Below are 22,519 nucleotides of genomic sequence, written 5' to 3'. Positions count from 1 at the left end.
TCTCACTGAGCAAGCGTTTGCCATTAGCCCCGAGTTGGTTGAAATTGGAAAACTGGGATGATGATTTGCTGGCTGCCCAGGGGCTCCAGCTGAAGTCAGGTAGAGGAGGCCAGGCAGGGGCTGCCAGGGAGGGAAGCACCAGCCTGGGAGGCCCCTCCTCCTGAGTGGTGTGGGAGGCCTAATTCGTTCTGGTTCTAGGGTCTTCCTGCTGCTTTGGGAGGGGAGAGACTCAGGAGAAACTAGTAACTTAACCTGCAGAGCGGCAAGTCGGCTCGAGCCAAACATCTGTTCCTAGGGGCTGCTGTGGTCTACACACCCACCCCCTATCCACTCTCCACGCTATTCCCCCCCACAGGGAGGACCTACCACCCCAAATCTGAACAGCTCATATCCTACTCATTGGCTGAGAATAGTTGGGTTTTGTTCGTTTCTGAAACAGGGTCTCAGACATCCCAGTCTGGCCTTGGACTCCCTACCTCTGATTCAACAAGATGGTGATGTCCCCTATATGTGGTAGAGCAGAATCGGGACATTGAGTCTTGAACCAGCGGCCCATCTGACTTTAACTAATGGAAGATGTCAAACTGATGTCAGCAGCGTGTACAGAACTAACTCTCAGCTCTCTGTCTCCGTTTTCCTGTCTCTTCTGGTAGCAGGGTGGAGGGGAGGGGAGTTTCAGGAGAGAAAAACTCTTGGATCAGTCGTTCAATGCTCAACACTCCAAAACTCACACCAGGGAAACCCAGCTGGTCCCCAACTCTGCCCAGTGATGCCCACAGCACCCAGGGGTGTGGCCAGGTCACTGGTTTTACTCAAAGGACCCAGGAAGCTGGTGGGCAGTGAAATCAGCCCCCACCAGGCTAGAAACAGTGTCCACTTGGGACATCTTTGGTCATCTGCTACCCTTCTTTGAGGAGTCACACAGAAACCTCAGAAAACAAACCTCTCCCTGTACCTGGACACCACAGGAGCTGAGCCAAGGTCATCCAGGCCCCCAGTACAGACCTATTTTCTAGTTAATCACAGTCCAGTCCTGTCAGTGCTGGTGAATCCAGCCGAAGCCATTTACCACCCCCACAGCGGCATCTGCAGCCACACAAGTCAAGGGCCTCATCTCCACGGCCTTCTCCAATGACATCACTGGGTCTCGGTTAGATGCCATCACAGGCAGCTCTGAAATTAGGAGCCTGGCAGACTGGATCATACCAGATTTCTGTCTCAGGATGTCCCCATCAGCCAGTGAGCCAGAGACCACAGTTGGGACTCAGAGTCACACTGCTTCCCCTCTCTCCTCCCAACATGCCAGCCAGTGCCAGCTCTGGTTCTAGAACATTCTTTGCATCTTCGAGCCTCTCTCCTGCACCTATCCTGGGTCAGCCCAGGTGATGTCACTGCCAGAGGGACAGCTCCAACCTTTGTAACCCGTCTTTCCATCACCCCCCCCACACACACACATACACACACACACACACACACACACACACACATTCACACATATACACATAAACACACATACACACATATACACACATACACACTCACACATACATACACATGCACACACATGCACACACACATGCACACTCACACACATACATGCATATGCACACACATACACACACTCACTCACACATGTGCACACACTCATACACACACATGCACACACACATTCACACACACACACACACACACACTCCGGTATGGTGATGCGTGCTTGTGATCCTGACACTCAGAAAATAGAACTAGGAAGATCATAAGTTCAAGGTCATCCTCAGCTTCACAGCAAGATCCAGGTCATCTAGAGACACCCGAGAACTCTCTCTCTCTCTCTCTCTCTCTCTCTCTCTCTCTCTCTCTCTCTCTCTCTCTCTCTCTCTCTCTCAAAATCCCAAGTAATTTCATTGAAATAACATTTATATGCCACGAGATGTATCCATTTCCTGTGTTGATTAATATTTTTAGTTTATTTATAGTCATTCTGTCATCACCCTCAGCTAATTTTAGGGGGAAAAAAAGAAGAGAAAAAAAAAGCTGTCCCCATTAGGAGTCAGGAACATCGCCGTCCCACCCCAGGCCATAGCAACCCCTTTTCCATTCCATCACCATGGATCTAACTGTTCTTCCTCTTAACGAAGCCCTAACATCTGTGGCCTCTGCATCTGACTACTTTGCCTAAGGCTTAATGAGTCTGTCACGTGCATTTTGAGGGTCGTTTCTGCTCCTTTGGCTAGGAGAAGGGTTGTTGTGTTGTGTTTTGATTTTTTTAAAGTCACAGCAGACCATCACAGTGGGAGGGAAGCGGGGCTGTCAGTTCTCACGAGAGTCTCAAGAGAGTCACAGGCTAGCCCGGTCTACAGAATGATGAGATCCTATTGCAAGGGAAAAGAACAAGTTCATCTGGCCCCATGGTGCACTCTGTAATCCCAGCCCTCAGGAGGGTCAGGAGGACCAGGAGTGAGTTCAAGGTCATCCTGGGCCATATAACAAGTTAGAGGCAAGCTTAGGAGATGTGAGAGCCTGTCTTGGGGGTGGGATAGGGGAGAGTATGTCATGCCTGGAATAAAACTTATGGCGTATAGCCTGCCAGAGCCTCGATGTCCCTGCCTGTCACCGACTCCGTCTGCTGTTGCTCTCTGTCACTCGGCCTTCTTTCTACCTGCATTGGCATCTGTGCACTCTGTGCCCACAGAAGCCAGAGGAGTCATCAGATTTCCTGGAACTGAAAGTTACGGATGGTGGTGAACTGCTATGTGGATGCTGAGAATCGAACCCAGATCCCCTGTAAGAGCGGCCAGTGCTCTAACCGCTGAGCCACCTCTCCAGCCCTTTCTTCAGTCTTGGACACACCACACACTCTCTCTCAGGGCCTTCACATTCATTTTTCCCTTTGGCTGGATGTTCTTCCCCATTCTTCCCACAGCTGACCTATTCCTCCCGCTCGGGCTGCTGTGTAAATGCCACCTCTCAGCTGAGGTGATGCCAGTGGCACGGTACCCATGCCTTACTTCACTTGGTCTGTCAGGGCGACCATTATCTGAAGTTACTTTGCTATGTATGTCAGCGATTCTCCTGCAGGACAGTCTACTCTGACAGAGGAACACCTTCTCTTCCTCCCTACTGTGTTCTGGGATACAGCGCAGCTCCCGGCACACAGTAGGTCCTTATTTAGTTCAGAGACCCAGGTATGCTTAGGTTCTTCTTGCCTTGGCCCCAGAAGAGCCAGTTTCCCTAATGGCGCTCTCTTTCCATATGCTGGTCTCATCGCCGGCTGCCAAGACGACACAGGTGGAATTTGAGTAAAAACTTCCCTTTGGGGGGGGTGTGTCCCAGATGATAGAAATGAATCAGGTGACGCTGCTGGACTTGCTGTGGGGGGAAGAAAGGAGGGAGCTGCAGTGCCCCCTACAGGAGCTGCTGTCTCTTCACGGCTAGCACACCAAACAGTTGGGGAACAGGAAGTTATTGGAGGATAAAGTTATTGTGTGTGTGGTGTGTGTGTGTGTATGTGTGTGTGTGTGTGTGTGTGTGTTGTGTGTGTTTGGTGTGTGATGTGTGTGTCTTTGGTGTGTGTGTGTATTTGGTGTGTGTGGTGTGTGTGTTTTGTGTGTGTGTATTTGGTGTGTGTGGTGTGTGATGTGTATGTATGGTGTGTGTGTTGTGTGGTGTGTGTGTTTGATGTGTGTTTGGTGTGTGTGTGTGTTTGGTGTGTCTGTCTGTCTGTCTGTCTGTGTGGTGTGTGTGTGTATGTGTGTGGTATGTGTTTGGTGTATGTGTGTCTGTGTGTATGGTGTGTGTGTCTGTGTGGTGTGCGTGTTTGTTGTGTGTCTGTCTGTCTGTCTGTCTGTGGTATGTGTGTCTGTGTGGTGTGTGTGTATTGTTTGGTGTGTGTGTTTGTGTGTGTGGTGTGTCTGTGTGTCTCTCTGTGTGTGATGTGTGTGTGTCTGTGTATGTGTGTTTGGTGTGTGTGTGTCTGTGTATGCATTTGTGATGTGCGTGTCTGTGTGTCTGTGTGGCCCAGAGAAAGAAAAAGACAGGCACAGAGAGAGAGAGAGAGAGAGAGAGAGAGAGAGAGAGAGAGAGAGAGAGATAAGCATGGAGGAATCCAGAAAGGCAGGCCAGAACTGAGACAGAACCCCCTGCACCCTTGCTTAAAGTACCACAGCCAGGTTAGGCCCCACTCTATCCTCACGTCCCTCCTGTACCCCTCATTCCCAGCCCCACCCCCGCCTGGGCAGCAGACAGTAGCATGGAATCTGTGCCTTTAACAAACCCCCAGTGTGATAAATAAAGAAGTCTGGATAAGCCACCTCCCCTCGCCGTTTGTTTTCTGGGGACCTGGCCCATCAATCTTCCCTCCTAACCTGCCCTGCACTCTGTTAGCTGTGCTTCTGCAAAGAACAGAATTTGGTTTTCTAATGGCATCTGTTTCATGTAGGGTGTCCCCAAACATTAGCTATAATGAGTTGGAAGTGGCACAGCTAGGAGCTTGGGACATCAACACCAGATGTCAGTTCCTCCTCGTCCTCTGAGGATGTGAAGTCAGAGCACAGGACAGAGCTAGGCTGGGCCCACAGTCATGGACTGTTCCTACCGATCTGTCTTAGTTAGGGTTTTACTGCTGTGAACAGGCACCGTGACCAAGGCCACTCTTATAAAGGACAACATTTAATTGGGGCTGGCTCACAGGGTCAGAGGCTCAGTCCATTATCATCAAGGCGGGAGCATGGCAGCATTCAGGCAGACATAGGGCTGGAGGAGCTTAGAGTTCTACCGCTTGTTCCTAAGGCAACTAGGAGAAGACGGGATGTTTCGTAGTTAGGAGAAGGGTCTCATTGCCCACCCCCACAGTGACACACCCACTCCAGCAAGGCCACACCTCCTAATAATGCCACTCCCTGGGCCAAGCGTATTCGAACCACCACACTCTCTAATGGACACAGTGAGGCCCACCTCTGGAAGGCCTTGAGTGGGAAAGACAAGGCGCTGTCTTCATGGTGCAGTGGCAACAGGTGACCAAGGTGTGGCAGAACAGCAGCAAAACCAAGCCACACTCACTATCTTGTGTCTCAAAACCTCACTGAACCCAGGAAGTCACCAATAGTCTAGACTTGTTGGCTTGTGAGCTCCGGGACGCCCCCACCTCCACCCCGAAAGTCCCTGTGCCTGTGGCCACCCAGCAATGAGATTACAGATAATCCTACACTGATTTCTTTTTTTCACGTGCATGCTGGGGATCTGAACTTGGGTCCTCATAGTTGTGCAGCCACTGCTGAGCCATCTCTTTTTTTTTTTTTTTTTTTTTTTTTTTTTGGTTCTTATTTTTTCGGAGCTGGGAACCGAACCCAGGGCCTTGTGCTTCCTAGCAAGCACTCTACCACTGAGCTAAATCCCCAACCCCGCTGAGCCATCTCTTAAGCCCCCAACAGCAGACTTGGCTGGGGCATGGTGGCACATGTCTTTAGTCGCAGCACGTGGGAAGCAGAGGCAAGCAGATCTCTATGAGTTCGAGGCCACCCTGGTCTACAGAGTGAGTTCCAGGGCAGCCAGGGCTACACGGAGAGACCCTGTTTCAGAAAAACAAAAGCAAAAACAAAACAAAACCAACTTAACTTGGCTAGGTGACCTGGGAACTAAATAAGACGGCATTATAAGCCAGTCAATCCCCATCTAGCACACAACGGTCTGGAATCCACTAGTGCGTGCACACTGGGGTCGCTAGTGCATGGGAGTTGATGGTGGTCTCCAAAGGTTACATGTCTTTCCTGTAGACTGAAGTCTAGAACTTCACAGCCGCTGGCCTCTGGGAAAGAGCAGTCACCTTGGGGCCTCAGAGCCTGATATAATTAAAGGAAGCCTGGCAGGAAGTCGGGCCCCTGGGGATGGACCCAGAGGAAAACATTTCCTGCAGTTACATCCGGTCCTTTCCCAATCCCTTCCCCAAGCGCACTGTTCTCCAGAAATAAATGATTCCGGCAGCAGGCCGGTCTAGCTGGCTACTGGCTACACCACCTGCTGGGGTTGCAGTCCCAGCAGCTCTGACTCCATCTCCATGAACCCCAGAAGGGCCTCTGGGACTCTCCACACTCAAGGGGAACCCTTGGCCCTGGGCTGGGAGGGTCTCAGTGCTCACCGCCTGTGTGGGATGGAGAGCAATCTGAAGAAGGGCCCTTCGGCTGGACCATGATGGGGAGGAGCAAGTTTCACGGCTTCTGCAGAGAACAGGTCTGGTCCAGCCCTCATGGAAACCACCGAGTATCAGCTTTACTTGTATGTGTAGACAAAACCTGCTCAGCCATGTTCTGTTCTGTATTATAAAGTGGATTTGTGGGGACCTAGTTCTGTGTGTATGTATGTGTGTGCATGTATGTGTGTGTGTCTGTGCATATGTGTGTATATTTGTATGTGTGTATGCATGTGAGTGTGTATGTATGTGTATGTGTGTGAGTCTATGTGTGTATATGTATGTATGTGTGTATGCGTGTGTATTTATGTGTGTATGTGTGTTGAGTCTATGTGTGCAAATTTGTGTATGAGTCTATGTATATGTGTATATATGTGTATGTGTGCATGTGTGTATGTATATTTATATATGTATGTATATATATGTTTGTATGTATGTGTGTTGAGCCTATGTGTGTATATTTGTATGTGTGTATGTGTATGCATGTGAGTGTGTATGTATGTGTATGTATGTGAGTCTATGTGTGTATATGTATGTATGTGTGTATGCATGTGTGTATATGTATGTATGTGTGTATGCATGTGTATTTATGTATGTATGTGTGTTGAGCCTATGTGTGTATATTTGTGTATGAGTCTATGTATGTGTGTATATATGTGTATGTGTGCATGTGTGTATGTATATTTATATATGTGTGTATGTATATGTTTGTATGTATGTGTTGAGTCTATGTGTGCATATGTATGTGTCTATGTGTGTATATATGTGTGTGGATGTGTATGTATGTGTGTGGATGTGTGTGTGTTGGGTCTCTGTGTACATATGTATGTGTATATATGTGAGTCTGTGAATGTGTGTGTGTGTGTGTGTGTGTGTGTGTGTTGTGTCCATGTCAGGTCTCTTCCTCTGTCACTCTCCAACTTATTTGTTGAGACAAGGTCTCTCGCAGACCCTAGAGTTCACCTGTTAGGCTAGGCTAACCCGCTAACAAGTCCTAGGGATCTTCTGTCTCAGCCTTCGTATGCAACAAATAGATGTGTGAGGACACATCTGGCTTTTTAACATGGGAGCTGGGAATCAGCTTCTGCAATGACCCACTGTGTCCTCTCCCCAGTCCCCAGAGGACTTTTGAGCCCTAACCATATTTTAGATCATAACAGCAGCGCACATTTTGCAAAAACTAACTGAACTTTAGATGGAAGGGAGAAAGGAAGGTAAAGAGTGTGTGTGCAGGGGTGAGGGTGCTCATACTTGAAGGCTCAGAGGACAAAAGACAGGAGGATCATCGCAAGTTCGGGGACAGCTTCGACAACACAGCGAGTTCCAGGCTAGCCTGAGCTACAGAGTAAAAGAATGTCTATAATTAATTAATTAATTAATTAATTAATTAATTATTTTATTATTTTTATTTTGGAAGAGGTGAGGTAGAGGGCCTGTGGACCCGCTGAGCAGGCGCCATGCCCTCGGGGCCTCTCTCTTCCCCCTGGCAGCGATGGGCCGGCAGTCCGCCTTGCTGACGCCCTCCCTCCGGGCTCCGCCCCGCGCCGCGCGATCCCCGTTCCCGCAGCCGCCGGGAGCCCGGGAGCCGCCGCCATGGCCCGGGCCCTCCCGGACGAGCGCCGCCCGCACAGCCCGGACCCCGGCGCGCAGCCCGCGCCTCCCCGCCGCCGAGCCCGAGCCTTGGCGCTGCTCGGAGCCCTGCTGGCCGCTATCGCCGCCGTCGCCGCTGCCCGGGCCTGCGCGCTCCTCGCCGACGCCCAGGCGGCCGCGCGGCAGGTCGGAGGGGACAGGAAGGGGACAGTGGCTGCAGAAAGAGGCGCAGAGCAAAGCTCTACCTCGCACCCGGGAAGGGGGGAACCGGGGAGGTCGGAGGGGACAGTGGCCAGGACAGGGTAAAAAGTAAGATCCAGCTTTTGGGAGGGGAGGGAGGGAACTCGGAGTAGACAATGGATGAAGGCGTGGAGTGAAGCTTGGACCAGCCGCGACTGGAAAGGGGACTAGGAACTCTGGGACCGCTGGGAGGTGACATTTGAGCAAACGGGCTGGCAAGTGTGGAGGGAACTCTGGGAGAGGACAGCAGGAGCTGCTGCAGGAAGCAGCTGCCTGCTCAGGGGCTGGGATGGAGAGTTTAGGGCCCCGAGGTGATGCTCAGCTCAGCCCCTTCCTCCCCAACAGGAATCGGCACTGAAGGTCCTGGGGACAGATGGCCTCTTTCTCTTTTCCTCGCTGGACACTGACCAGGATTCGTACATCAGTCCGGAGGAATTCAAACCCATCGCGGAGAAACTGACAGGTACCAGAGGGGCTGGACACTCAGGGGAAGCCTAAAAGGAATCGGCCCCTACCCCACCCCCTCACCACTTTCTGGCTGGTGGGTACATGAGTTGTCTTGGCACCCGAGCCCATTTCAATCATGTTTGTGAATGGCGACAGTAGCATTCTTCCCGCCACCTCCCGGGCCACATCATCACCATGAAGCAGTTGGAGAAGGTCAGCCTTTACACCTGTCACAGGCCTGGGGCGGTGGACACTGTCCCACCAGCTGCATTTCGTTTTTTTGTTTTTTTTTTTTTGTTTTTTTTTGTTTTTTTTTTTTTTTTGGTTCTTTTTTTCGGAGCTGGGGACCGAACCCAGGGCCTTGCGCTTCCTAGGTAAGCGCTTTCTTTTTTTTTTTTTTTTTTTTTTCCCGGGGCTGGGGACCGAACCCAGGACCTTGCGCTTCCTAGGTAAGCGCTCTACCACTGAGCCAAATCCCCAACCCCCCAGCTGCATTTCAAGCGATGAAGACACAGGCTAGAAGACAGAGAGAGCCGGGTTAGACTTGACCACCTGAATGCAGGGCCCTGCCTGGCTCTCAGGGTTAAGGATTCAGAGGCTGCAGTGCAATGGCTGGCATGCGGTCAGTCAGGAACAGGAGCCGCGCGGCTCAAAGGTTAGGTTGTAGAATTCCTAGCTGCTCAGGTCTGATTGCCGATTTCCTTAACAAAGGGGAAGATAATCCGAGTCTCTAACGAATGTATTATAAAGTGCTTGTCCCTCCCGTCCAGGCTGCGTGTCAGTGCACTTGTGAGTTCTGTGCTCCTGTACTGCGTGCCCATGACAGTCAGAGGATAGCCTGAGGGTCAGTGCCCTGTGCCTTCCGCCTTTTGTTTGAGGCAGAGTCTCTCCTTAGCCTGGAACCCTTCCACAGAGGCCAGGCTGGTGGCCAGCAAGCGGCCAGGGGTCCTCTTGCTCCCGTCTTATGCTGGATTACACATGACCCTGCCTGGCTTTTTACGTGACTTCTGGGGATCCCATCTCATGCTCTGAAGGCAGGTGCTTTATCTAGTGAGCCATCTTGCCAGCTACTGTGTTGCCATCTCCCCCTCCCCCCAACTTATGGAGACTGAACACAGAGCTTTGCTTGTGCTGCTCAGACGTCTTCCCACTGGGCTACATGCTCAAGCCTTCGAGACAGGGTTTTACTAAGCCGTACAACCCAGGCAGGCGTCTAACTTGTTAGCCTCCTGCTTCGATGTCCACAGTTCGATTTCTATTTCTCAAACTTATGCTCTTAGTTGGGCACCAGTTGCCAATGGAAGCCTGCAGTGGGCGAGAGGCGGGGGAAGGAGAAAGCCAGTACTCTCAGATCTCGGGGCACCATAAGGCCATTGTGGGCTTGCCAGGTTTCAGGGAGGGGTGTGGAAGATAGCCACTTGCTGGCCCAGGGTTCTGTGGTTACGGCAGGAGGATGGTCAGGTGATCGTGTAAATTTTAAAGGATTATTTTATGTGTATGTCTGCGTGCGTGCGTGCGTGCGTGCGTGCGTGCGTGCGTGCGTGTACCATGTGCATGAAATACCCTCAGAGGCCAGAAGGGGGCATCAGATCCCCGGGAGCTAGAGTTCCAGACCGCTGTGAGCCACCATGTCAGCTGGGAATGGAACCTAAAAGAGCCCCCAACGCTTCTAACCACTGAGCCATTGCTCCAGCCCCGTCTTTTACTTTTGAAATAGAGCCAGGCTAAGTTGCCCAAAGTGGCCTTACGCTCACTCTAGAGTCCAGACTAGTCTTGAATTTTGGGTTCTCGCACCTTAAGTTTTCCAAATGGTTATAGGTCTGCACCACGGCTTCAGGCTATTTCGCTTTGTTTTTGGGGACAGGGTTTCTCTGTGCAGCCCTGGCTGTCCTGGGACTCACTCTATAGGTGAGACTGGCCTCGAACTCAGAGATGCACAGCCTTTGCCTCCCCAGCAGCAAATGTGCCACCACTGCCCAGCAGCCCAGTTATTCTCAACGATGACCACTAAAACCATTCACCATGTAAGGCCCAGTGTGCTATTAACCCTGCATAATCTTCTCTCCATGGTCTGATGTTGCCACATTGCTGTTTTAAGACTTTACTGGCCAGAGGGGGCGGTACACACTTTAGGAGCCAGAGAAGGAAATGTACCACAGATTTAAGGCCAGCCCTATCTACATACCAAATTCCTGGCCAGCCTAAGAGCTTGTCTCAAATAAATAACAACAAGGTTTTATTACATTGACTAACAGATAAAGAAATAACAACAAAGATGGGTGGTGGCTCACGCTTTTGGTCCCAACACTCAGGAGGTAGAGGCTGGTAGATCTCTGAGTTCAAGGCCAGCCTGGTCTATAGGTGAGGACCAGGACAGCCTGGGCGACCCAGAGAAACCCTGTCTAATGTCACACACACAAAAAATCACATTAAAATGTTTATTATTGCTGTGTGTATGCCTATGCCACAGCACACACCTGGAGGTCAGAGGACAACTTTTGGAAGTTGGTCTCTTCCCTCCACCCCATTGAGGCAGAGCCCCTCCTGTTTCCGTCATGGGACACATGTTTCAGGAGTCGAACTCAAGTCAGACTTATGTGGCAGACACCTTTACTCCCAAAAGTGATCGTCTGAACAGGGCTGCTGTGGACTGCTAAGGAAAAGGGCAGTTTCCCGAGGCTAACCCCTGAAGGTTCCACTCGGTAGGCAGAGGTGAGCTCTGAGTGTGGCCAGGCAGCCTGGGTACGTGTGGTGGCTCTGGTTGATAGGTGCCTATGATGTGTCCCATTCAGCTTGGCTAGTCACAAGTGCCAACAGGTGCCAGAAATTGTCTCTCTGAGTCCCTGATCATTCTGATGCCCTTCATCCATCCCTGGGAGTCTGTAGGGCAGGGCTGGCATGCTTCCTTCTGTCGTAGACCACCATTCCGTCATTGCTCCGGAAGTTGGCTTTTCTCCCCTTAACCCTGCATGGTGGCTCCATCCACATGGAGAATATGAGGAACTACGAATCTCCCTACGGGAGAGCTGAGGAGTCGGCCAGCCCTAAACTGCTCATGACATCATGCTGTTCTTTTTGCTAAGATCCCCGGGGCTGCACCCCTCCCAGTAGCCCAAGATCCAGAAGGGCATCAGAATGATCATGGACTCAGAGAGACACAGGCCTGGCTTTGAGTCCTCACTCCCCGCTTGCCTACAATGTCCCCCTTGTGACAGTGGGGAAGTGACGTCATCTCCACTTATTTGTGAGATGCAGTTGCTAATGACACCGTCTACTTCCGGGCTGTGGGAAAGTAGAATCCCGTGCATGTTAACTTAGCTATCAGCTCTGTCCCAAGCCTAGATCCCTTGTCATAGCCATCCTGAGAGGTGAGGCTTGGAGTCCAAGGGCAGGGCCTCTCCAGCCACCTCTGTCCCATAGGGTCAGTTCCTGTGGCCAGCTATGAGGAGGAGGAGCTGCCCCATGACCCCAGCGAGGAGACTCTTACCATAGAAGCCCGGTTCCAGCCTCTACTCACGGAGACCATGACCAAGAGCAAAGACGGCTTCCTAGGGGTGAGTAAAGGATGGGTAACGGCACAGGAGGGCCACTCATGACCAGACCTAAGCACACTTGCTCCTGACGACAGACCTGTGCCCTCCTCAGGCCTGTCAGTGTCCCTCATATGCCCACTACATTCAAGAAGCTGAGCTTGCTTTCCAGTTCGGTCTGGCGGGAGGACATGAGGGAGGTGCAGAAGCCTCTTCCCTACCTAGGGAAGTTGGGAGAGCTTCCTGGCAGGGGCGACAGCTGACAGAGTGTCCCCAGGATGGGAGAGAGCTAGACAAGGAGCCTAGGTGATGGGTATTTTCTGCCCATCTATTTCCTGGACCTGTAGCAGACTCCTGGCATTGGCAGGTACTCTGTCAAATGCCCATGACTTGTATGTTCAGTCTTTCAAGGGGATTGTGGGGAGGACGAGCCCCTGAGAGAGAGGAGGGGGGAGGCAGGCAGGTGCGTGTGTTGCCAGTTTCTTCCCAGCTCAAGGCCCTGAGGACACAGAGAGCCCATTGCAGGGTCATGCCCCACCCCCACTGGCTATCACCTCTCCTACCACATCCTCCGGGTTTTCTTCCTATTTACTGGGTTTGCTTCCTACCTTCTTCCCCAGTATCCTCTGGCACGAGCAACCATTGCCCAGCCCGTACCTGCTTGGCAAAGCCCCACTTCTGCTTAAGCAAGAGCCTGCAGCGAAAGGTGGCAGGCAGGTAGGCAGGCCAGAGGGAAGGTGTGGCTGGCCCGAGGCCTCTGAGTGGCACGCTGGCCAATGGGGCTGAGAGAGGAGGCTAGATGGCTGAGGGCCTCTTTGCCTGCCTTCTAGCCTTTGGTTTCCAGAAGCAAAGTGCCTCAGTGGGTTGACTGTGAAGTTAGATTTGTGTTCTCCAGGCTGGGGATGGAGGCGTGTGTGTGTGTGTGTGTGTGTGTGTGTGTGTGTGTGTGTGTGTGTGCGTGCATGCATGCACAAGCAGACCAGTTCCTGGAGTGGGTAGAGGCAGGGGGATGGAGGGAGGGAACAGACTGGAAGATAAAGGGAAAGAAAGGGGATGTGCGTGGCTGCTGCTGAAATATGAAGCAGAGAGGAGGTGACTCAAACCCCTGGCTGGCACCAGTGCTTGGTGTGCTGTTTGCCCAAGTAGGGGCTGTGAGAAGAGAGATCCTAACACTGCTTGGGACACAAAGCATTGAGGTGTCCAGCGCGTCAGGGGGACTTCTGTAAGTGGTAACACAGCTTTGACCTTCTTGGGGAGACCTAGAATAGAGGAGGGATTGAAGGTGATGTCCCTGCCTGGCAGAGGGCTCCCCAGAATGGTAGGAAAGGCAGTGAAATAGAAACCAGAGGAACCTTTTCACTCTGGGAGGTAGGGTGGTTTCGGGAACCCTGAACCCCTCCTCCAGCAGTGCCCAGCAGGGTTGGCCAGTCTGTGAGCAGGACCAGCAGGCAGGCTGCTCAGCCCGGCCCTCCTTTGAGAAGCTGTCTGTTAGATTCCTCTGGATGGGAGCTCCCTGGACCGTTCCTCCTTCTCCTGCCTCTCTCCAAGCCTGGCTCTTTTGGCACAGCGAAAGTGGAGAGGAAGGGAGGGGTCTGCTGTCCAGCCAGGATTGGCAGTTTCCCAGTGGTCCCCATCCCTAAGGGGATGACACACCCCTCTCCTGGTGACGATGCTTCAAGGGGCACTGCCCCTGCAGACAGCGTATGCAGACGGGTGCTTCTGATCCGGAAGACCACAGAGGAGCTATAGATGGAAGTTACAGATGTAATGGGGCCACCACCCCCAGGGCCCTGCCTCTGAGCTCCAAGGCCTGTGCAGCAAGGCTAGCTGCAGGGCTAATCAGTTCTGCCCCCACGCTCTGAGGGAAGGTCTTGCAGGACAGGCTAAGCATGATGGGACAAGTGACTTGAGGCAGGGCCTTCTCTGAGGGTGATCTTTCTTCCACGACCCTGGGCTTCTGTTCTTAACTCTGGAGTTTTCTCCATTTTTACACTCTCCTCCCTCATCAGACTCCACAGCAAACCCAGACTCTGGTCTGCTGTGCTTTGGGGGAGACCTGGGGGTTAGAGAATGAAAGACGGGACTGCCTGAGGGAGCCAGCAGCCTGGGGCAGGGCCTGGCACCTGGGACTGGTTGGAGGCTTATGCACAGGCTGGGGGTGGGACCTGCTCCACCACCCTGTTCTAGGCCTGAGTATGCTGTCCTGGCCTAGCCCAGGTCCGGAAAGCCACTGAAGCCAGGGCAGGTTGTGTGTGAGGTGGGCCTCTCCCTAGCAGGACTATGCTAAGCTTGTGGCTATCTCTGAGGCATGACCTTCCCTGTGCTCCCTCTCCTGTCCCAGCCTATGGTCTAGCTGGCCTTGAGGGACATAGACAGGGCATGCTAGAGCCTTGGCTTCCCCATCCCAGGTCTCCCGCCTCGCTCTGTCAGGCCTCCGCAACTGGACGACAGCAGCCTCGCCAAATGCAGTGTTCGCCGCCCGCCACTTCCGGCCCTTCCTGCCCCCTCCAGGTCAGGAGCTGGGCCAGCCTTGGTGGATCATCCCTGGGGAGCTGAGCGTCTTCACGGGCTATTTGTCCAACAACCGATTCTACCCACCGCCGCCCAAGGGCAAGGAGGTAAGGACAGCGCCCTGAGATGCAGGATCCATCTGAACCCAAGTTCCAGGCACCCCTCTCTCTCAGTCTCCGTCTCTCGGGCCTTTGGGTCCAGAGCTGGCCCTCAGCTTATGGATCCAGGCCCAGGGGCCGGCAGACCAGCTGCGACCTTACTGCCGCCCCTAGGTCATCATCCACCGCCTGCTCGGCATGTTCCACCCTCGCCCCTTCGTGAAGACCCGCTTTGCCCCTCAGGGCACTGTGGCCTGCCTGACTGCCGTCAGCGATTCCTACTATACCGTGATGTTCCGGTGAGTGTCGCGATGCTTGGAAGTGTAGGAGAAGGCCAAGCCAGAGACCCCTAACTTTACCACCTCCCTCCCTGTTGGGCTTGTGCTCTCCGAGCCTCGGTTTCCTCCTCAGTGGGTCTGGGGAGTAATAACTTCCTTCAGAGGGCACACGATTTGGAGAGCGGTGTCTGAACTGGAACTAGCTGGTGGCCAGGGTGGCCACATGATTTCGAGAGCGGTGTCTGAACTGGAACTAGCTGGTGGCCAGGGTGGTGTCATCCACACACAGGGCCAGGATATGGGATCTATACACACAGTATGGAGAAGGATGGTGGAGAGGGCCTGTTCCAAAGAAGGTGGCACAGAGCCTTCTAGAGGAGTGACACTTGCAGGATCTCTTGCTTTCTCTTCGTCCTTGACTGCACAGGAATCTGGCCAAGACTCCCTGGGCTCAGGGAGAGATTGGGGAAGGGATCTAGGCTTAGCAAACTCCATTCCCAACAGGATCCATGCCGAGTTCCAGCTCAGCGAGCCTCCTGACTTCCCCTTCTGGTTCTCACCTGGCCAGTTCACCGGCCATATCATCTTATCCAAAGATGCTACACACATCCGTGACTTCCGACTGTTCGTGCCCAACCACAGGTAGGGGCTAGCCCTGGCATAGCCTGGGCACCTTCTACCGTGTTCTGCTGCTGCTGCTATTCAGTTCCCTGAGCTCAGAAATCAAGAGGCACATAGGCCCCTCAGTCTCTGCTCTTTCCCCCCTTCCAGCTCCACCACTTGGGAGGGACTTGTTGCCCACCTAGCAGAGGCAGCAGGAGACATCTGAGTGGTCCTACCATCTTCTCACAAACATCTCCAGGCACTCCGCACCCTCTCCGCATCTATGGGAGCCCAACACGGTTTGCAGAACCAAGGTCCTAGGGCCAAGCAGGCCAACTGGGGTCTTTGCTATTGTCCCACAGCTGCCAGCAGGTCCTCCCTAGACTCCGTTTCTCTTGTCCTCCTAAATAGCCTAGACAGACGTGGAACCTAGCCTACTTGTGCCACCAAGGGGAAGTTCAGCAGCTGGGCAGAGCCCATGAGAGTCCAGTGGGGCTTCCCAGAGGAGGTGACATCTAGTCAAAGCCCTTGGGTGAGGGAAGGCAGTCATCCCAGGGCCTTGGTGGGCCTCCTGGGACAACTGTTAGACTAGTTATTTGCCTGTTCTGGGTCAGTCGCATCGGCAGGTCAGGGGACCAAGGGGTGAAGTGGAGGTTGGCTTCAAGAGTCTTTCCTGGGGGCTGGGGATTTAGCTCAGTGGTAGAGCGCTTACCTAGGAAGCACAAGGCCCTGGGTTCGGTCCCCAGCTCCGAAAAAAAGAACCAAAAAAAAAAAAAAAAAAAGAGTCTTTCCTGACAGCAAGTAGACTTTAAGCAGGCCCATGGGTGGCAGGGAGCTTGTGCAAGAGGCCCCAGTTCAAAACTTGCTCTTGGTAGCAGTGGGCTGGGTGACTGTGAACAAGGCCCTGGACCTCTCTGGGCCTCAGTTTCTTCACCATCCTGGTAGAAGACTGTTTTACCCATGGATCAGGGGTAACAATGGTTGGGAGAGTCTGAACCTACTCTCTCAGGGGTTTCTCTCCCTCTCTAGAGAGGCAGGGCAGAGAGATATGGTGGTATACCTTCATGACTTGAACCCAGAAGCTAGCCTCGGTGTACCTGATTCAAGGACCAAAATAACGCAGAAGGTAGAGGATTAGCTAGGAGCTACTGCTTCAAGGACTGTGTCTAGGAATCAGGCTCCGAGACACCTCTGAGGGTATGGAGTCACTGTGCAGACATTGCTCGGTGGTCCTGGGGCTCCCCCATGTGGCAAACCTTCAGATTGCACTGACCAAGCCAGACTTCTGTCCTTTGCACCTCAGCACCAACCTGGCTTTACTGCTGCCTCATCCTGCGTCCTGCAGCGAGGCACTGGCCCCCTCCCTGCTGCACAGGGTCATGAGGAGTATATATGGGTTGTGCTATGAGAGCCCCGTGCACTCTATCCAGGCCTGGCCCAGGCAGTGCTGTCAAAATCCCAATGACACCTACAGTCCCTGTGTCTTCAGCTGCTTGCTCTAGAGGCCACCTGGGCTTTAATGGTGACATTGTTTTACCCTGGCCGCCCTCAGGTCTCTGAATGTGGACATGGAGTGGCTGTACGGGGCCAGTGAGACCAGCAACATGGAGGTGGACATTGGCTACATCCCCCAGGTGAACACCCAGTGCCCCTCTCCAGATATGTTTAGCTGAAAGGCCTTACCCTGAGCCCCGTCTTCCCACTTCTGCAGAGTAGACCATCCCTGAAGGTTTCTCAGGGCCCCTCTCTGAGAGACCCCTCACCACTGACTTCCGGCCCAGATGGAGCTGGAGGCTGTGGGCCCCTCGGTGCCCTCTGTGATCTTGGACGAGGACGGCAACATGATTGACAGCCGCCTGCCCTCGGGAGAACCCCTCCAGTTTGTGTTTGAGGAGATCAAGTGGCATCAGGAGCTGAGCTGGGAAGAAGCTGCTCGGCGCCTAGAGGTGGCCATGTACCCCTTCAAGAAGGTGAGGCTGGGAGGGAAGGCTGGAATAGGACTCCATGAGGCCAGAGCCGGGAGCTCTGGTCTAGTCATGGCACTGTGCTGGAACGTTGGAGCCTGGGACTCCCCTCTGCTGCTCTGAACTTGGAGAAAGATCACGTGGCTCAGACATTGCCCTTCACACGCATGCGCACACACACACATACAACACAGGCACGCACGCACACACAGACAAATGCATACTTCACTGGCACAGCCACAAACAGGACCCCAGCCACTCAGTAGAGTCTATCTTGGTTTGACCACAGGTCAACTACCTGCCGTTCACGGAGGCCTTTGACAGAGCCAAGGCCGAGAACAAACTCGTCCATTCCATCTTGCTGTGGGGGGCCCTGGACGACCAGTCCTGCTGAGGTGAGGGAACCTTTGATCAGCTCTAAGGGGAAGTGTGGAATTTCATACCCTGTGGATAGGTCACATGCGACTCTAGAAGACAATGCCAAAATGTAGGTGAAAGGCCTGGCAGACATGCTCATGCTTGACCATTTTAATCTACTGACCTTGACTAAGCAACATTCTCGACCTGAGCCTCAGTTTTCTCAACAGTGAAATGGGTAGAGCATACTGACTCCTAGTCATGGCATTGGGTGTCAACATATCTTGTACTCTGTAAAGTAAATTCTACACGTGAGAGAGGAAACAGTGCCAGAAGCCAGGTGTAGGTTCCTTATCCAGAATGTTCGCCAGAGACCTTCTGGAAAGTTCTCTGGGTGTCCGACAGTGAGTTCAAAGCAATGCCCCTGTCCTCGTCTTGTCACCCAGCCAACCTTGCGGGTGCCCGCTGTAGCTATGTGTTATCCCAGCGTGGTGTAGACACAGATGCAGAGCAGATTAACCCGATGGCAGGGAGTGGTGTACAAGGCAACGTGGGTTAACCGAAGTGAAGCTGGGCGAGCCAGGAGTCTTCTCGGAGAAAGTGATGTTTAAACTGAGATGTTGGGGTGTGTCACGTGACAGGAGGAAGAGGGTTTGAGTGGAACGTGTCTGTGTAAAAGGCCATAGAGACAGAGAACTAAGTGGGATCAAGAATCTGTCACTGGTGCTGGAGGGATGGCTCAGCGGTTAAGAGCACTGGCTGCTCTTCCAGAGGTCCTGAGTTCAAATCCCAGCAACCACATGGCGGCTCACAACTGTCTGTAATTCCCAGTTCCAGAGGATTTTATGGCCTCACACAGCCATATATGCAGGCAAAACACCAATGCACATAAAAAAAAATAATATGGAAGAGAGAGAGAGAGAGAGAGAGAGAGAGAGAGAGAGAGAGAGAATCACTCTCTGTCACTGTGAGCTGGCTCTGAGCCACCCCCAGCCACAGATCAGCATGATGTCATGCTGACCCCAGCACCTCCCTCATTCGGGTCTACTCCTTGAGAGTCTGTTCTTGGCTTTTCATTTCTTGAGACAGGCTCTCAGTCTATAACTCACTCATCATGTGGCCCAGGCTGGCCCTGAATTTATGGTAATCCTCCTGCCTCGGCCTCCTGAGTGCTAGGATATAGATGTGCGCCACGCTCCTGGCTTCCATCTCTTTCGACCTGTAACTTCACCCGGGTGTGGAGAGATTCCAAAACCTCACAGAATTTACCTGAACTGAGGTCGCTGCTGTAAAGTCGGGGCTGCTCACCCTTGACCTTGCCCTCAACAGGTTCCGGGCGGACTCTCCGGGAGACTGTCCTGGAAAGCCCGCCCATACTCACTCTCCTCAACGAGAGCTTCATCAGTACCTGGTCCCTGGTGAAGGAGCTGGAGGACCTGCAGGTGAGCAAGGGATCGTGGGGAGCCCCCAAGGCAGCCCTGGTCCAGATAGCAGGAAGTATCGTTGTCATCGTTGTCTCCACAGACCCAGCAGGGGAGCCCCCTCCACAGGCAGCTGGCAGGCCTGCACTTGGAGAAGTACAGCTTTCCTGTGGAGATGCTGATCTGCCTGCCCAACGGCACAGTGGTAGGTCCCCAGCGACAGGCAGGGACACAGGGGGTGGTTTCCACCACGGGCATCGAGATCCTGAACACCCTTCAGGGATGCTTTCGGGACTTTCAGCAAAGCTCTTAGTACAGCAACGGAGCCAAAATGTTCCCAGCAGCCTTGTCAGTTCAGTGGAGAAAACATGGCCAAGGGAAGGTTCCCTGGGCCATTCTAGCCAGGGAAAGAGGGTAGAGAGGTTCCCCTTCTCTCTGTGGGCTGCTTAGGGGGCCTGGCATCAGGTCGCAGGAAGCTTTAGAAAAGGTACCCATTCTCAGACTGGTAGAGTAAGGCTCCCACTCTGAACAGCTGCCCCACCTTCCGTCTCAGTTTTGCCAGAGTGGGAGGGCAGGGCTACAGGAGGGGAGTGGGCTGGCCAGCCTTTAGTGTGTGGTAGCCAGGAGCGGGAGCTGGGGCTGGATGGGAGAGGAAAGGACAGGGTACTTGAAGCTTCTGCTGCTCCAGGCTCAGGTGAGAACAATCCTTGGAACTACTGGGGAGCTGGGGAGGAAGGGCCTGGGTTACTGGTTCCTACCCTGGGGGTTGATGAAAAGGGGAACGGCCTGGCCTGGGCATCTCTAGCCAGTACGTCCTCAGTGTGATGTCCTGTCTGTTCTCAGCCCACAGCGAAGCTGGGGGAGGCTAAGATGGCCTGGGGCCTCCCCAGTTCCCTTCACCCAGTCCTTCCTCTAGGTCCACCACATCAACGCCAACTACTTCCTGGACATCACCTCCATGAAGCCTGAAGACATGGAGAATACTAATGTCTTCAGCTTCTCGTCGACCTTTGAGGACCCGTCCACAGCGACCTACATGCAGTTCCTGAGAGAAGGGCTCCGGCGTGGCCTGCCCCTCCTCCAGCCCTAGTGTGCCTCGAGCCCCAGAGACCTGGATCTGGTGAAAGACATGGCAGACAGAATCCACGTGCCCTGGAGCCACAGTGTCTGGAGTCCATTTCAGACCGGAAAGGGTCCCCATCTCATCCCCAGGTTGCCTAGAGAGGTCCAAGGTCAACTGAGGCTACTTTCATGTAGCCTGAATGATGGTGGCTAGATGAGGGGACCTGCCCGCCTGGTCATGTGACTGAGCTTAAGCCTGCTACCACTAGCAGCTCATCTGGTTCCAAGAGCTTCTTCGAGTCCCCCGAAAAGGAGTCTGGGGAGATCTCCCCGGACCTTCCACACAGTGATATAGTTTAGGACTTTGTTGTGAATAAGGAGTGGGCTGGAAAGATGGACGGTCCCTTCTTTCTAGGCTCCCCTTTCCAGCCAAAGGAATCAAAGAGCTTGGCCCAGGGACCAGGCTGTCAGCCCTATGCCGGCTTGGAACCTTCTATGCTGGCCATCCCCTATGCAGCGTTCCGTGCACAGTGCCCCCAGCTGGGGTCACTGTCAGCTGGAGACAGCTGTCTGGAGCCTGTGCACAGAGCCCTTCTACAGAAGTGGAGACCATATTGTCACACTGTTACCCCTCACCCATTGACCTGATGACCGAGCCCAGCCCTGTTCGGGGAGTTGGAGAAGTTCACTGTGAAGTAGGGTTGCAGTAGGTTCCTGCCACCTGACCCCTATTCCATAGAGGTGTATCCCAGCCAAAGAACGCAGCCTTCCTTATAGCCAGCACTGTCTAGGCCCCCAGGGTACTGTTGGTCAACTCACTCATCACTGGATGGCCACCAGTTTCCACTGGCTACTTCTGGGGATGTGGTGGACATCTTGAATTGCTGACCACGGCCAGTCTTTTTTATGCATACAGAAAAGTGTTTTTGTAAGAACTTTCTCACAGTTTCTAGATATTTTTTAAAAATCTGAACGCTGAGGAGAAGGAAGGGGGTGGTGTTTTCCCCCAGCAGCAGCCGCATGATGGCTGGGTCTGAAATCCCAAAAGGATCCAGCCTGATGTCCTCGCAGTTGCACATGTGGGGAAAAACAAGCCCATCTCCCTTCTCTTCCACCTTTTTACAAACAGTCAAGGCTCAGTATTCCTCAGCTCTGTCCTGGGCTCCACACTCCCAAGATTTGCCTTGAACTCAGCCGCATGGAAACCTGACATCAGCCCGGTCCCTGTGTGCCATTTCTTTCCCTGGCCTCACCCGGGGCTCAGGCTTCAACCATGCAGAGGAGGAAGGCAGGTAGACTTTCCCTGAGTCCTACTCCCCCGCCTGGCCCTGGGGTTGCCACATAGAGCCCTCCTCACACTCTCTGGCTCCCAAGAGCCTTGTCTCTGGGATGCCCTGTGAAGATCACATACATTTTCTCATAACAAACCATGAACTGGAAAATTGGCCCCACTTTCAGAGGATGACATTGGAGTCTTAGAGAAGTGACTCCCAGGGTCACTCAGAGGACGAGAGTTGTGATCCAAACCTGCATGACTCTAAAGGTGATGTCTCGGGTTTGGGGGTGCCCTGGCTCATTTACCCCTGTAGTGGGAAGGGAATCCTTTCAAATCATCATGTCTTCTGATCTGACTAAACTGAGCGGGTGACAGCACTGCCAGGTTCTCTGAGCAGTCCTGTGGAGAGCATTGATTGCTGGGGCTTTGAGTCTTCATCAGATAACGCTGCACATCCCCAGCTGCCACCTTGCCACCCCTCTGCCTTTCTTCCTCCATCCCTCAGCATGCCCTGTAATAAAATTGGAGAGCCTGAGGTAGCTTGGTGCTTTTCCTTTGAGCAGGATGTTCGGTTTAGTCCTTCCACAGTCTGATGGCTGCCCCTATCGGGGGATGGACAAGGATGGGCACGTTTGACCTGGAATGTTTTTGGAGCCTTGTCTGTCAGCAGAGAGCTTGAGAGACTTGCCAAAGGTAAGTCTGTAGTAAATGGAGTGAGAAATGATACTGGAGAATCTGGGAGTTTGTGTTGAGAATGGTCCTGATGTTGAACTCGCTAGAAGCTGAGCGTATGACAGGTATTAGGTAATTATGGGAGGCAGTGTACCTGTAGGGGTGGTGGGATGGCTCACTGGGTAAAGGTGTTCGCTATCCAGATAACCTGAGTTCAGTCCCTGAATTCCACATGGTGGAGAGAAGCGATTCCTGGTTGTCTTTTGACCTCCTCGTAGGCAGCACCATA

General features: G+C 53.2%; 1 protein-coding gene across 1 annotated transcript; it reads left to right on the top strand.

Annotated features, from left to right (window-relative positions):
* The first annotated feature begins 7,717 nt into the window (after positions 1-7,717).
* On the top strand, positions 7,718-22,093 carry Selenon (selenoprotein N). Its single transcript, NM_001427657.1, has 12 exons — positions 7,718-7,957; positions 8,357-8,474; positions 11,879-12,012; positions 14,397-14,606; positions 14,772-14,896; positions 15,380-15,517; positions 17,031-17,112; positions 17,260-17,448; positions 17,732-17,837; positions 19,129-19,241; positions 19,324-19,425; positions 20,137-22,093. The coding sequence occupies exons 1-12, from the start codon at positions 7,775-7,777 to the stop codon at positions 20,308-20,310; spliced, it is 1,674 nt and encodes a 557-aa protein (NP_001414586.1). The 5' UTR covers positions 7,718-7,774; the 3' UTR covers positions 20,311-22,093.
* Positions 22,094-22,519: the final 426 nt, after the last annotated feature.

Source organism: Rattus norvegicus, chromosome 5, assembly GCF_021556685.1.
Source record: "Rattus norvegicus strain SHRSP/BbbUtx chromosome 5, alternate assembly SHRSP_T2T, whole genome shotgun sequence".
Lineage (NCBI taxonomy): Eukaryota > Metazoa > Chordata > Mammalia > Rodentia > Muridae > Rattus > Rattus norvegicus.
The sequence above is the reverse complement of the archived record's forward strand: the minus strand, read 5'-3'. Positions and strand labels throughout refer to the sequence as shown.